At 44.6% G+C, this 15,155-nt stretch overlaps 1 protein-coding gene across 2 annotated transcripts in view; it reads left to right on the plus strand.

The window, feature by feature from the left end:
• The window catches only part of RASGRF2 (Ras protein specific guanine nucleotide releasing factor 2), a 208,538-nt gene that overhangs the window by 167,127 nt on the left and 26,256 nt on the right, over nucleotides 1–15,155 (plus strand). For both annotated transcript variants that reach the window (XM_031447414.2, XM_031447421.2), the window contains exon 19: nucleotides 13,125–13,237. In XM_031447414.2, the coding sequence (XP_031303274.1) occupies nucleotides 13,125–13,237 (113 nt within the window). The remainder of the gene's footprint in view (nucleotides 1–13,124; nucleotides 13,238–15,155) is intronic.

Here is a 15,155-nt window from a genome sequence, read left to right on the forward strand (position 1 = left end):
ACTCTTTTCATCAGACTCTGGGTACCGTCTGAGTGACAAGTGGCTGAGAATGAAACAGTCGTTCATTTCTTAATTGTAGGCTAAGGGAAATGTTTTAAAAGTGTCTGATCAACTCACAAGGACCTACTAGCATAAAAGTCTCCTTCCCAAAAGAGTTTATGGAGAGAATATTGCTACTCTCTTTTCTGTTTCTCACCCCCTTCATTCATTCACTAGTGAGAGCTGAGCACTGGAGTGTAACAGACACCGGGATGGGTGTGAGTGTGAGCGAGAAGCAGGCATTGCCCAAGTCAGGGTCATGAGGCCTGAAGTCTCCGTAAGAGAGGTCTCCAAAAATCCCACCAAGTACCCCACAAGAGGAGGAGCTAGCCACCGTCCCATCCATCATGTCCAGAGGGACCCAGGGCTGGGCTCCACCTGCACCAGCTCGTCCGGCTGCCTTCTTTCCCTGGAGGGTCAGCAGTGATGGCAAGAACTTGGGGAGGAGGTGGTGCAGGGAGAAGAGGGGCCTCCCACGTGGGCTTCCAGGCTTGAGGTGGGCGAGGCAGGGGCAGGAGGGAAGCGGCTTCTTCTGGACTGCACTGGAACTTTGATTAATATATTGGGTTGGACATTTTGATTGACGAGACTGTTCTTGTAACTAAAGGTTCTGGAAGACTTCAGTGCCTGCCCTGAACTGCATGCTGGGTGGGGAAGGATGCCATACCGAGTGGTTTAATGTGAGCGCTGAGAAGCAGTACCCCTGCCTGATGATTTCGTTATTGTTTACGGTACAGGAAGTGTGGGTCATCTTGGCAGAGCAGTTCCACAGAATTTTTTCAAAATAACTCAGCAGTTATGCTTCAAACTCACTCTAGTCCTCTTACACTCATGGTGTGTATGGACAAAGAGAGCATATTTAGCTGCTGCTGAAGAACTTCTTAGTTTATATGTTCGTTTATATGCTTTATTGCATTTTTTTGCGATATTACATACTTCACATAAAGAGCACCGAACATGGGTATAACCCAGTAACTTTTTACCTCTGTACACACCTGTACAGCTACCACCCTGACCGAGAAATGGAACATTTGTAGCACCGGAGAGGCCCCTCCCAGTCAATGCCCCTCTTCCTGGGCATTGCTCAGATTTTTTTATTAGTTTTTGTATTGTTCTTATTGATATGATACGTTTTTTATATATTCAGGATAAAGCCCATTATCTGCCAATTTACAGTTATTTCCCTCAGTTCTGTTCTTTTATTTTTAACATTATGTATAATACTTTTAACATACATACACCCCTATAAATATAAATATATATTTTAAATTTATATTTACAAGGGTGTATGTATGTATACATTTATAAGAGGGTTTTATGTGTACTTTATTATAGAAATGTATACACACACTCACACAGACCCTATCAGTCTTTTAATTTAAAATATTTATTCTAAACCCTTCCTGAACGTAGTTTGGAGTGTAAGACAAGAATTAGCAGCCCTCACAACCCCACTCTGTCGTCTCTCATAGAAGCTGAGGTGAAGTTCTTACACTTCGAGAAACCCTCGTGGGAGCTGAACCCAGGCCAGTCTGTCCGTGTAGCGTGGGTCCCCGAGTGGACAGGCCTTCAGAATCTTGCTAGAGAAGTGATGGGAATGTAGTTAAGGGCACCGGCTTGAGCGTCAGAGTTGTCTGGATTGAAACCCCTGCCCTACTGTTTGTCAGGGTGTGGCTGAGCAAACTCCTTAGCAACTCCAGGCCTCCATTCTTCTAGAAAGTGGGGCGGAAATCACCTATTCCTCCTCCTGATTGGGAGGTAATGCCTGTCAGAGTGACCAGTACACATGGATGCTTGGAACATTGTGGACGGCTGCTCTGGGTGGAGCCCTGTGAAGAGGGGATCTGGCCTAAACCCCTGTTTGACCAGGGAAGTGACTCGGTCTCAGGGAGGTGCTCTCAGCACCTCCCAGTGAGCTTTCTGTAATGGGGGAAGTGTTCTGTATCCGTGGTGTCCAGGATAGTAGCCTCTAGTCACATGTGGCTGATGGAGCACGTGAACTGTAGCCAGCGTAGTCAAAAAATGGAAATTGTAGTGTTATTTAATTGAATTTAGTTGAAATGTGACTACTGGCTACAGTGGAACAGCACAGTGCTAGACCACTCAGAAGTTCAGCAGCGAGCCGGACCCAGCTCTCTGACGTCCGGCTGAGGATTCCTCCGCCCCTGCTGTGCCCTACTCCTCCCAAACGGGAACCTGGTGGGTGGTCCTTGCTATGGCCCCAGTAATCCTGCTGACGAGGGACACACCCATATTGGGTTTATGCAGACAAAAGCAAACCCTTTATGTAACGTTGGTGTTGAGCTTATAACTCTCAAAGAGAAGATGATGGCTTTTTCCCAGTTAGGGAACACAGTGAGCATCCTTAAGTCTGGGCTTTGGGCCCACAGCCCCAGGCCAGCGGTACACTGGGAACATGCCCTGTTGACTAATTAAGGTGGAAGAGCAGGTGTTGCTGTGATGGTCTGTACTTAGTGTGTTCAAAGATCTCAGGGATCAGGGTGTCCTAAACTGAGAGTTTATCAGTTCATCTTTTCTGTTTGTTGTTTTGACAGATGATAGGGAGCCCTTTTAAATTTTTCTAATTTTTTGGCATTGCTTAGTAAAGCACAAAATCCAGCATCAAACCAGAGCACTAAGTTCAGATTTATGCTTTGCTCCAAATCTGAAATGGAGGCTGGGCCAGGTTGAGCCTGGTACAGACTTCTGTTGTGGGTGGGAGAATGAGATGTCTAAGAAAGAACCAGCTACTGAGCAGGCAGCTCCTGTCGCCACGATGACAGCTCTTGGCCTGCTTCCAGCTCGGACCTGTCCTTGGGCTCAGCCCCCTCCTTGTCTACACCCGCTTCTCACAGGCTGCCGAGGGGGGGCTTTCCCGTCCATATATGCTGCCCAGTCTCTACTCTTGGACCGTGGAACTTTCCACTCCCGAGGCAGCCTTCAGAGTCCGGAGGCCTGACCTTGGAGCTCTCTGCAGGAGAGAGACAGCCACCCTGGACCTCAATACTCTGCCTCACGTGGGTGCTGCCTGTCCTCACACACCTGAAGATGCCCAGGACTTTACAGACGCCCCCTCCCCGAATCTTCCCACACAGGGAGATTTCTCAATCTCCTCTTCAGGGGAGAGATGTGTCTTTGGTACTGAGCCATGAGGAGGAGCCATGGGATTCCTTGGAAATGATCTCTGAGCCAGCCTGAGGTTTGAGATGGTCTCAGTTACAATATGGGACACATGGACTTTTATGGGCTACTTGAAAACTTAACACCCTCACTGGGAAGACGGTTTCTTCTCTGAGGATGCATTCTGAATCACAGACTCCTGATGTTCTAAAAGGTTATGTAATAATAGTGTTATTAGTCCATGTCTGGCACTTTTCTAAACAGTTTTCAAATACTAAGTCATTTACTCCTCACTCCAGGCTTTTGAGGGAGGGAAGGTATAATCCCCATGTTACACATGGGGAATCGAAGCCTGGAGGTGAAATAGTTTGCCCGAGATGGCGCAGGTAGCAGGTGGCAGAACCGGGTTTCATGCCCAGGCTGCTGGCTGCCCCGCTCATGCTCTTACCCACCCATCTCACAGCCTCTCCATCCAGCCGCCAACTCTTGGGATTAGACTGCTTCAAACGTGGGATGTAAAAACCCACTTCTGATGCAAAACAGTGAGAATGTCAGTGTCCATCCTGACAGTGCTTCCTCTCTCTGTTTCTAAATCTTCCCTCAAAAAGTTACTTTCGTTCCACAGTCTATTCTGTGTCACTTCAACAAGGGGTTTGTATTTGCTAAAGGTTGACATGGGGCAGAGCGCTGCCCTCCTTCTGACAGTCGCTGTGGTGCCTCCTGCATTCAGTGATCAGCTGTCTGGGGCTTGCGGACCAGCCTTCCCAGGGCATTGGCCGGGACAGGAGTTGGGGCTGGTGCTGTCCACGGTGACAGGTCAGAAAACCCCTGTGCTTCTTGAGGCCTCGGGATCCCAGACATCCCACCAATATCCCCGGTCAATTAGGATGCTGCCCCACTGCTCAGGGGCCCCTCAGTACAAGGAGGCTCTTGGGCTTGTCCCCTGCCAGTGGGTTCTGATGGGGACGTGATTCACAGGAATCACAGTGTGACATGCTGGCAGCTGCAAAATATTTACTTTTGATAATAAATTAGTCATCTACTGCTTGAGCCTTGCAAATGGTTTTATAAAAGCACCAAATGGGAAGATAATCCATGAGCTGCATACTTTTCCTGTTCATCTTGTCCTTACTAATCAGTCTGCATTTGCTTCTGGCTGTCCACACCACCTCTGAATATTGAAGCTAAGAATTCCCAAACATCCACCAGGTGCAAACCCAAATTTGTTCACGAGGTCAGATTTCCCATGGAGGCAGCCAAAGTGAAATGAGAATGCTCTGTTTAATTGAATTGGGACAGCGACTTAAGCTCCCTTGGGCTCCTCCTGATTTCCTGGACACGTGGGCTGGTCCTTATTCTCATCACTGTAGTGTGGATCCTGCTGGGTGTTGCTGTTTCTGACATTTGTCTGCTCCTTCCCCCCTCAGAATAGACTGCCTTGGGCATCACATTTCTCTTCAGTTCCTGGGTCAAAAAAAACTCATGTGAGGAGAGAAATCTAGAAAAAAAGCTGACTTCCTCATCTGTAAAATTGGCCAAATGATCTGTATGGGGTTCTTCTGCAAAAAAGGAATGATTTGTCAAATTGCTCTAGAAAGCATAAAACGTAAGAAACTAGTACCTGACCAATATTGGTTTTCTTTTCTTTTTCTTTCTTTCTTTTTTGAATCCTGAAGATAGATCCTAACTCATTTTCTCTGGTCCAAGCAAACCAAATAAGAAGATCCCGGTTCCTTGAACTGATTACTAGAGTTTTTTTTTGTTTTTTTAAATCTTTTATACACCCTTATTATTATCCTTTAAACTCTCCTTAAGCTTTCCATGCTTGTCTTTAAGAATATGCTTGGCGGGACATTTACAACAGGATTTATTTAAGTCAGTGTGAAATAGAATTAGGAGTTTAGGAAGCCGGAGCCTTAAGTGGCACTTATTTTCTGTTCCCATTAGTTGCTGAGACAGAAATTTCATCTTCCCCGCGTAGGTAGGGGGGTTCTTTCACCTGTTGTGGGTGGGTTTCGTTGACAGAGAAACCACTGAGGAGCACCAGGTGGGATTTTACGTGCGTCGGTAGCTTCTTATCTCTGTCGTAAGAGTTTTCTGCTGAAAGTGCTGTGGGGAGCCCTTGCTTTTCCCAATTTGCGTTCCACATGCTTGTCATCATTCTTGGACCTCGGAAGCATCTCTGGAGACCACGGCGTGCAGCCGGGTCCTCGGGACGTGGACCCTCCATTGCATACCAGGACTCCAAGGAGCCCCCTTGACACTGGGGCATCCATCAGATGGTTCATTCAGGCCCAAGGTGTTGTCTCACCTGCCGCCCTTTCCTTTGTGTTCCTCTCCTCCCTCCTCTATTCCCAGATGTCGCCAACCTGTAGCTCCCATTTCTCTCCGGATGGACATCAGAGGATCGACTTCTACCACATTCCTGACTCAGTGTGTCTTCTCTGGGAGGAAAGCCTGCCAGCTTTCTTTATCAGTCCTTTCCCCTCTTATGGGGCAGGGAAGGGAACACAAAGCATAGATTAGAGACCACATTATAGTATATTCCTAAAGCTCTTATTCGAGTTAAACTTAAAGATTATTTGGTTGGCATGTAGCATTAATTAACCGAGAAAGTTAAACAGTCAGGATTAAAACCAGGCTCTTCCAAACTGTAATTTTGCCCTCCAGTCTTTGCCATTGTCTTGAAAGCTATAATCTGTATCAATTAACTGCCTATCTAGAAACCAGTGGAAAACACACCATGTGGAAAAATTATCTTTTTTCCCAATAAATGCTTTTTAAACTAGCTGATTCTCTCTTGAAGCTTAAAGATGTAAGCTTGGCAGCTACCTGATTTCAAAGTGGTAGGGCAGTAGTTAAAATTCTTATAAGCAGAGCTGTTCAGGTCTAGAGGCTGAGTTCTAGCAAGTCATTCAAATGCCAAGTCATTTGTTAGAAAAGCAGCGCGTAAATGATTTTCTGCGTGGTTTTCTCCTTCTTGCTGAGTTGATGTCATTCATTGCCACTTGCCTCTTCCTAGATATTTTTGTTCTAGCATATCTTCCACATTTTGCATTGTGCCTTCTCCTAGTAGCCTCCCACTTCACATCTGCTAATTTCCCAAATTGCCAGCTTAAGAAGAATTCACTTATTACCATTTGTCTCAAAGCTCAGAACCCTCCCCATGCACTTTTATCCATTCATTTAACAAATATTGGAGGGCCCATCAGGAGCATCTGTGCTTACCAAATTTGGGGTTTAATTATATCTGGATTTTACTACCTTTTCCTGGTCCAGAAGCTCCCCCATGATAGTCAGGTACACATTCCTGTATATTCTGTTCCTCTTTGAGGATTCTAAACGTTATGAGTAATTAATAACTAGCGAGTGTTGAACAGGTATTGGAAAGTTTAGGGTTACTATGGTATCGCTTTGTAGGGTTTCCTTCCAGACTTTCTGTCCTTCCTTCTAATTTTCAGTTAGGCTCTTCTTTTTTGTAGCGCAAATAAAGAGGTTGTTAGTATATTTTTGTAGTTAGGTGATGAGAAATGCTGGATAACTCTACCTTGAGCTTTTCCAGTCAGAAACCCTGTTTCAAGGTTGCCCAGCAGTGGTGAGAAGGCAGGCAGACCAGGGTGGTGGCTGGGGGACAGGGCTGAGCAGAGTCGTCTGTACCAGCTTTTAGCAGCACGATCTCCCCTGGGATCAGGTTTCAATATTAAAGTTTTAAATAAAGGTTCCCCTCCCCAAAAGAGCTGAAAACTGCATTGGCTTAGAGGATTGATGTCTTTAGTTCATTAAAATAGGGGACTCCTAGACTTGTCAAGGTTGATTTGCATAGATTTGGGAAGATCTGTCAGCATCTTTGCCTCAGTTCTCCATTGAACAAAATGGCCTAGATCTAACCTAAATTTACACAATTTAAATTTAAATCTTCATCTTCTGTAGTCCAAGAAGACAAGAAATAGTAGCCTGCTTTTCATTTTCTTGAAAAACCATTAAGTCAAACCTGAGGCTCTTATTTTTGAGCCTAACACATCCAAAGTCCCTTCTTTATAAGCCCCTCCTTCCAGGTTTTAAAAATGATTTATGTGGTTTTTCTCCACTCTGCAGTATTTCCACTTTCCTTTTAAAAACTCTGGCCATTGTTAGGAATACACTGTACTGATTACAGTGAGAAAATTATTCTCATAATTCTCTTTACCCTCACACTGTTTATTGAATCAGATTTTCCCAATGTCCTAGAGTTCTCTTGGCCATATGTAGTATATTATAATTATTACTCTGCTCTCCTGAAAGAATGAATATAATTTCCAAGATGCCTAAACTGTCAGCGGGGATTAGTTTTAAAGTGCCAGAGAATCTGATTTATTGCCTCCCAGATGATTTTTCTGTTGTATGGTCTCGTCTTATTAACATAAACCTGAGTCTTAAGATCTGTGTCTCCAGTGGTTGTTAGCATAGGTAGGGGATAGTTACAGACTCAGCATGGTAACCAGCTACTATTCGGATGTGTCTTTCAGCCCAAGCCACCAGTGCTAATTCACTGATAACCACTTCTTTTCTGGAGAATCCTTGTGGAGTAGCAGTTAAAATCTCAGTCTTTAGCCAACAGTGCCTGGGTTCGCGTTGTGGGTCTGCCCCTTTCTACCTGTGCAACCTTGGACGAGATACTTAAGTCTCTGTACTTTAACGTCCTCATATGTGAAATGGGAATAATGATTATAACCATGTTGCTTTTTTAAATTGAAGTATAGTTAATGTACAGTGTTGTGTTCTGCATGCAGCATAGTGATTCAGTTAAACATAGATGTTCTTTTTCATATTCTTTTTTATTATAGCTTATTAGAAGATACTGAATATAGTTCCCAGTGCTATACAGCAGGACCTTGTTTATCCTGTATATAGTAGCTAGTATCTGCTAACTATGTTGCTTATTGAGGGTTGGATTAGATAATAAGGTGTTTAAAATATCACCAACATGTGGCAAACTCTCACTAAGTCTGAGTTCAGAAAATTAACTCACGAGTTGTTCACTAACCTAGACAAAATACTGACCCTAATCATTTTAAAATTTAAAAAAATTTAAGTATAGTCCATTACAATGTGTCTATTTCATAGTATAGCATAGTATCTCAATCACACATATACATACATATATTCATTTCCATATTCCTTTTCATTATAGGTTACTACAAAATATTGAATATTTGTTCAATGTGCTATACAGAAGAAATCTGTTGTTTATCTATTTTGTATATAGTAAATATTTGCAAATCTCGAACTCCCAATTTATCCCTTCCCACCTCATTTCCCCCAGTGACTGTAAGTTTGTTTACTATGTCTGTGAGTCTGTTTTGTAGATAAGTTCATTATGTCTCCTAATCATTTTTAAATGTGTTTGCGTAGAGTCTATACAATCTTGGGGAAATATCCTTGTGTCCCAATAGCTTATCTCCCCAGGAGGATTCGAACATCATCCATTGGTACCTTTTGTTCCTAAGCGTTTGGTGTGTGTCACACTCCATTCTTTGACACTCTGCTTGAACTGTCACCTCTTTGCAGGGGTTGGTTCCCAGACCTGCATTTCCAGGTTCAGCGCCTCTCCTAAGGCTCCACCAGCCACCACCACACTCTTGCCTGCGTTTAGACGCCCTGCTCTTCATCCCCCTCCGTGGGTTCCATGGTTAATGTCTCCTCCATCCGCCCATCCACCCAGACTTGTGTTGGTTGCTCTGCCTCTCCCCCAGAGCCCTAGATATTGAGGTGCCCAGTACTCGTTGAAAGAACAAGACCTATATATAGTCTCCTTTTGAGAGACTGAAAGACGTAGAAGTCTCACATTTTCTAGGCTCTCCACCTTTGAAAGCCGGATGTTTTCTTTTTCCCAATCATCTATCTCCTCAGTCCTGCTTCATGAATTGGGAGACATAAACTAACCTAAATATGCTGTTGCTGGGGTAACTGTGGGCCCTCTTGGATGCCGTCGGGTTCGCTCATTCGGAGCACGAAGCCTCCTCCCTGCTCCGGCCCGGCTCGCTCTACACCAGCCGCGGGTCCAGGATCCGCGCTGGCGACTCGCGAGGAGCCAGACGACCCTGGAGCGCCACCTTGTGGGCACTCCGATTGCTGCCTCTGGGAAGGAGCCGGTATTCCTCCACCACCCAGTCCTCTGGTTTCCCATCTCGGGGCCTGGGGAAACGCAGCCAAAAATTAGATTCCTGATAATTTCAAAATTGCTGTCCGGAAGACTTATGTTGGATAATCTACCTCTGCGTTTACATAGGGCAAGTGTCCTTCAACTGTTTCAGATTGCTTTTTATTGAGTAGTAGGTACTATGTTTTTAACGGGGACTTCTTTGAATGGCCGTTTCTGCATTGTACATGCACTGGTTTAAAAAAAGTTTACATTCTAGGTTGTACATCAGAGGATTTAGATTTTTTAGTCAGTTTTTAAGGAGTTGGGTTTTTTGCGTGAGTTTTTTTTAAAACGGTGAAGTTTTGCTACTCAGAGTGTGACCAGCATCACCCAGGAGCTCGTTAGGAATGTTGACTCTCAGTCCCCATATTCCAGAACTGCCGCGCCAGACCCGCAGTGATTCGTGGGCACGTGACAGTTTGAGAGGCGCAGGTGGACGTGAGATGGGAGATCTTGCGTTCTTGTTCCCACGCCGCCACTTCCTTATGCGCCTCATCTCAGCCCAGGAGATCTCATCCCTTCAACCGCAGTGTCCTGAGTGCGAAACCAGATCATGGTTCGTGCCTTGCCTGCCCCTGGGTCGGCTGAGGTAGAGCTGAAATCATACACAGGAGGTCACCTGGAACGTGATAAAAACCTGTGCAAGTGTAAAGGAAAATCACGAGTGAGAATTCTTACATTTCATACTCAGCCAATGGTAGATTATCTGCTTTATATGAACTACAAACTTAGCAAAGGGGAATATTCACCTGTAACCATGCGTCATGCTTCAAACAGTGGGCAGATTTCACCAAGTTTTCAAAGGTCTCTCTCAGGCTAGTCATCCCAGAGCTCGGAATAATAAAATTACATTCTGTTTTCCTTAACAAAACCATTCCCACAGCTTACCTTCCTGGGGTCTCAGAAGCATTCCCCCGTTGAGCTCAGGATTGAGCACCACGGGTGCTCCAGGATGCTTGTTGCTTAAACCGCTAATTAGTCCTCAGCAAGGTCCAAACACTGTCTTGATGTCCTTCACACTAATCCATTTTTATGATAATCAGATTATCTGCATCATTAGAGACTCAACATAGCTACAGGAAGACTCAGTCATCTCACTAATAAATATCAAATATTCATTAAGCAAAGACTCCTGACGGCTGAAAAATCCTTTGGTAGTGGCACGAAGATTGAAGTAGGTGAGATTATTAATTGTTTACAAACATCATCCCCTTTACCTTTGAAATGGGAGAGGGTGGGACAAAGGAAAAAAATAGCAGCAAGATGTTTCTCTCTTCTTCTTGCATACATTTTAAAGGAAAAATCAATAGCCAAGAAGCTGTTGGACAATAAGTAGGTGAAATTTTAGGAAAACATATCATCTTAAGGCCTAAAATTGATAAGAGATATTAACATCTGTGTGGCCCCAGGCCCCAGTGGCTCCTGTTCTCGAAGAAATGGTACTGACTGTTATACAGGGAAAGTGAAATATTGAGAAAAATTGATGACACTGTTCTCCACCAAACTAAGGTCCACAAATATTCAATTCATATTAACGTGGATTCAGACGGCAGGAATAGAAAACAAACTGTGGTTACCAAAGGGGAAAGGAGTGGGGAGGGATGAATTAGGAGTTTGGGATTAACATAACACTACTACATATAAAATAAGTAAGCAACAAGGACCAACTGTATAGCCCAGGGAACTACATTCAACATCTTGTAATAGCTTATAGTGTAAAAGAATCTAAAAAAGAATACGTATATGTATAACTGAATCACTTTGCAGTACACCTGAGACTAACACAACGTTGTAAATCAACTATACTTCAATTAAAAAATGTAAAATAAAAAAAAATTAAGTTAGACTTTTGCATTGTCTAAAGTGTATGAAATTATGAACTTCATGCCCCTAATTTACTAAATATAGTAAAAGTATGCTGTTTTCTTTTTGCTGTATCCATGGCAATTAGCAATATTCTCTCTGATCATTTAGAAGAATTCAAAATGTCAGTGCTTCAAATTACATTCCATAGAGTTAAAATGTGGTTATAATGAGTAACTAAAATAAATCCTTGTGCCTGCATGTACAAAGGTAGTCTTTCAGAGTCAGGTCCTTCAAAGCAGGACCTGGCATCATGCAGTTCATGTGTGAATACCTGACAATCTCAGGATGCTGCCTATCAGTGGTTTTTAAGAATACATGTAATAAAAGAGAGAAAGAACTGCTTCACCTTTTTATTAACTTTTTACTTGGAAAATTTTCAAATCAAGAGAAAAATGCTAGAATAAAACAAAGTACAGTGATGTACATCTGGAGTCACAGTTCACATGTTTACCAAGAGTGTGTTCTCCCTCCCTCCCTCTCTCACATTCTCTCTCTGTCCTCCCCTCCCCTCAACGAGGAAGAAGGACCTGCTCTTAAACAGCCCCTGTGACATGATCAATTTCAGGGCAATTGAACATGGATAGAATGCTCTCAACTAGTACATAGTTCTGACTCAGTTTTGGCCCGTGGTCCCAGGACTGCCCTTTATAGCATTTCCCCCTTGATCCTGAATATAATCCAGGTTCACTAGTTGCATTTAGCTGTGGTCCCTTTGGTGTCCTTCAAACTGAAGCAGTTTCTCAATCTTTCTTTGTCCTTTGTGATATTAACATTTTTGGAGTGTGCAGTCCAGTGCTTCCTCCCAATGCAAGCGTGAGACTATGCGTTTTGGGCAAAAATAGTAAGTGATGGTTCTCCATAGAACATTGCATGAGTGGGTCCATGATGTTGGTTTGCTCCATGACTGGTGATGGTAGCTCTGATCACTTGGTTAAGGTGGTGTCTGTCTGTCAGATTCTGCCTTTGTAATTAAATAATCTCTCATGGTGGTATGTGTGTGTGTGTGGAGGAGGACCACACTCTGACATTATTAATTCTGTTTCCCCATACATGTCAGCATGTGTTCATGACCCTTACCTGATCAGTTATTACTGCTTTGGTCAAAAATGGTGACCTTGTAACTCTTTCATTCCTTTGCATTTATTGGAAGTCCACTGTAAAGAATAGTTTTCTCTCCGCCCTCTTTATGTATTTATCTATTTATGTGTGTGTTTGTGAGCATCAGGAGGCACTTGCAGGTGGTTTTGAGTCAGCTGGTTATTACTTAGTCCTCTCATTATTCATTTGGATGCTTGTGTTGTCCCACCTGTGCCCAGTGGCGCCCCTTCAGTCTCACTCCCATGTTTGACACGGCTCCATCAGTGAGTGTGGATCATTTATTCTTTAGCATTCCTGGACTGGAGCTCTTCATTCAAGTTACTGCCTGGAGGACAGATTTTATTCTTGCAACAAATCTTTTTCTGAGCTATTGCTCTGCCCTCGGTTAACTGATCTTACTCATGGTCCAACGGAAAACAGACAATTAAATCGGCCCTTAATACTACAGTAAGTTACAACAGGGGGCACCACGGAAGCACCAAGGAAAAGCTCTTTATCCCACTGGGTCAACCAAGGAAGGCTCCCAGGAAAACGTACATCACCTCCTAGAGCTGGAGGATGAATAGAAATAGACCTGAGGAGGAGGCGCAGGATTCTGGGCTGAGGGAAGCACGTGTCTCTTTGAGGAATTCTTGTCCTATTGGGAACCTGTCAGCTAGGCCCCATCCCAAACCAGTTAAGTCAGGATCTCTGAGGGGAGCCCTGGGGGCCTCACATTTTAACTTCCATGCACAGCTTCCAGAGAACTTATCACAAGAAATGTGTCATGGAGATAAACCCCTCAAAACTAAAATTTTTAAAGATCCATTTTGTTTTATAGGATTTTGAACTCAACAACGAACTAAAGATGAACGTCCTAAATTTGCTAGAAGAAGTTTTGCGAGACCCCGACCTTCTTCCCCAAGAAAGGAAAGCCACGGCGAATATCCTGAGGTAAAGGCCGCTGCAGGTGCCTGTTAGTTACCCTGGTTGATTAGTGCTCTGTTAATGGAAGATAAGATCCTGTCAGACCGGAAGGCAGTGTCTCAGACTCCCGGGGACAGCGGGGATTCTGTCCTCACTGGTGAAGAGTTACCCATTATCATCTCTTTCCTGGGGCATGTTGGGGTGACCGGGTGATGTAACTTGTGTGGAATACAATCCTTCCTGTCCTTGTGGGCAGACAGTGGCTTACCGTAGAGCCAGACACCTTGAGGATCCTCTCCTGCAGCTCCAGCAGGCCTCACAGAGATGTTTTTTCCTCACGTGGGTTCTAATTGTTTATCATAAGCTCACGTTTATGAGCCGGGGAGCAACGTTTCTATGGGAGTCCCCTGGCTTGTGGATGCACCACCATAGAGCAGCTATGCATTCTCTTTGGCCAATCTCACTGGTCCTGGACCAGTTTTACCATCAGCCTCTCAGGTGGGGATTTCCATGTCATGTAGAGTGTATAAATTTGGACCCCACTTCTATGTGACAAAGTCTTGAACTTTGGGTTTCCCACCAGAGGCTACTTCTGTCTGTCCTCACGCCCAGCATCCAAGCAGGTAACAGACGTTCTTACAGCTTCTCGAACTGATGGGTGGGTTTTCTCTAGCCTGTTCTGTGAGAGGAGGGCAGCTGTCAGCGGGGTCTGTGTGGACATCTCCGTTACAGCTTTCTCCCCGGCTCATGGCGGTATGTCTCTCCCTCTTGGGGTGGGAAGCCAGCGCCTGTCTGCCAGGGCCTGGTACTGCTTTCCCATTCTGACTTATGGTTCCCTCTTCATCTGGTTCCAGACTCTGGAAAGAACCCTTCCCTTCTTCTAAGCTTGGCTCCATTGTTTATTTGTTATCCAGAAAGCTTGTGTGTGGAGAGGGGGTCCATTGCTGCTCAGTCCACCATGTTTTTGGCAATCCCTCCCTGATGCACAGTGCCAGATTTTGGTCTGTAACATTTTAGCAATTGGCCCATAAGTCATTCTTAGCCCCATTAGCTCAGGATCCATAGCCAGACCCTTCTTTGGTCTATGGGCTATTATGGGTTGAATTGTGTCCCTTTGAAAAATAGGTGGAGGTCCTAACCCTGAGTACCTCAAAATATGACCTTAAGTGGAAATAGGGCCATTGCAGTTGTAATTAGCTAAGATGAGGCCATGCTGGGGTGGGGTGGGCACCTAATCCAATATGACTGGTGTTTTTATAAGAAGATGGCCATGTGAAGGCAGAGGGAGACACAGCAGGGGCAGGGAGACACATGGAGATGGAGCAGAGATTGGAGTGACACGGCCGCAAGCCACAGGCTGCTGGCAACTCACCTAAAGCTGGGGAAAAGCAAGGAAGGGTTCCTCTCCAGGTTTCAGGGGGAGCATGGCCCTGTGAACACCTTGATTTTGGACTTTGCGCCTCCAGAGCTCTAAGATGATAAATTTCTGCTGTTTTAAGCCACAGATTGTTGCACTTGTTTGGGGCAACCCTAGGAAATCCTTAAGGGTCTTCTTCACTTTTCCATCCTGTGAAAACATCTGAGTAAGCTTAGGGACTCTGTTACTATATTTATTTTCAGATTTTAAAATTGTAACTACGTTTTCAGATAAAGCCTGGTGTTGGGATGGGTGGTTCCGTGTGCGAGTGATCGCTGTTCCTCTCCTCTCCGTGTGAACAGTCGATTATGCTCATTGTATTTAAGACACTGATATTTAAAAACTACGTTCTGGAGGTGTGTCCCCCTAGGGTCATTTGACTAAATAGCTGGCAGGGAAATGAGGGTGTTCAGACTGGGAAAGGCTGTCGGGATTGGCCAATTCGAGGCACCCAGGTTGCCTGTCCCCTCCAGCACCCACACCAGACATCACCAGTCAATCCTGAGCGCTTTTCTGCTGTGCCTGTAG

The sequence above is a fragment of the Camelus dromedarius genome, chromosome 3 (genome assembly GCF_036321535.1).
Source record: "Camelus dromedarius isolate mCamDro1 chromosome 3, mCamDro1.pat, whole genome shotgun sequence".
NCBI lineage: Eukaryota > Metazoa > Chordata > Mammalia > Artiodactyla > Camelidae > Camelus > Camelus dromedarius.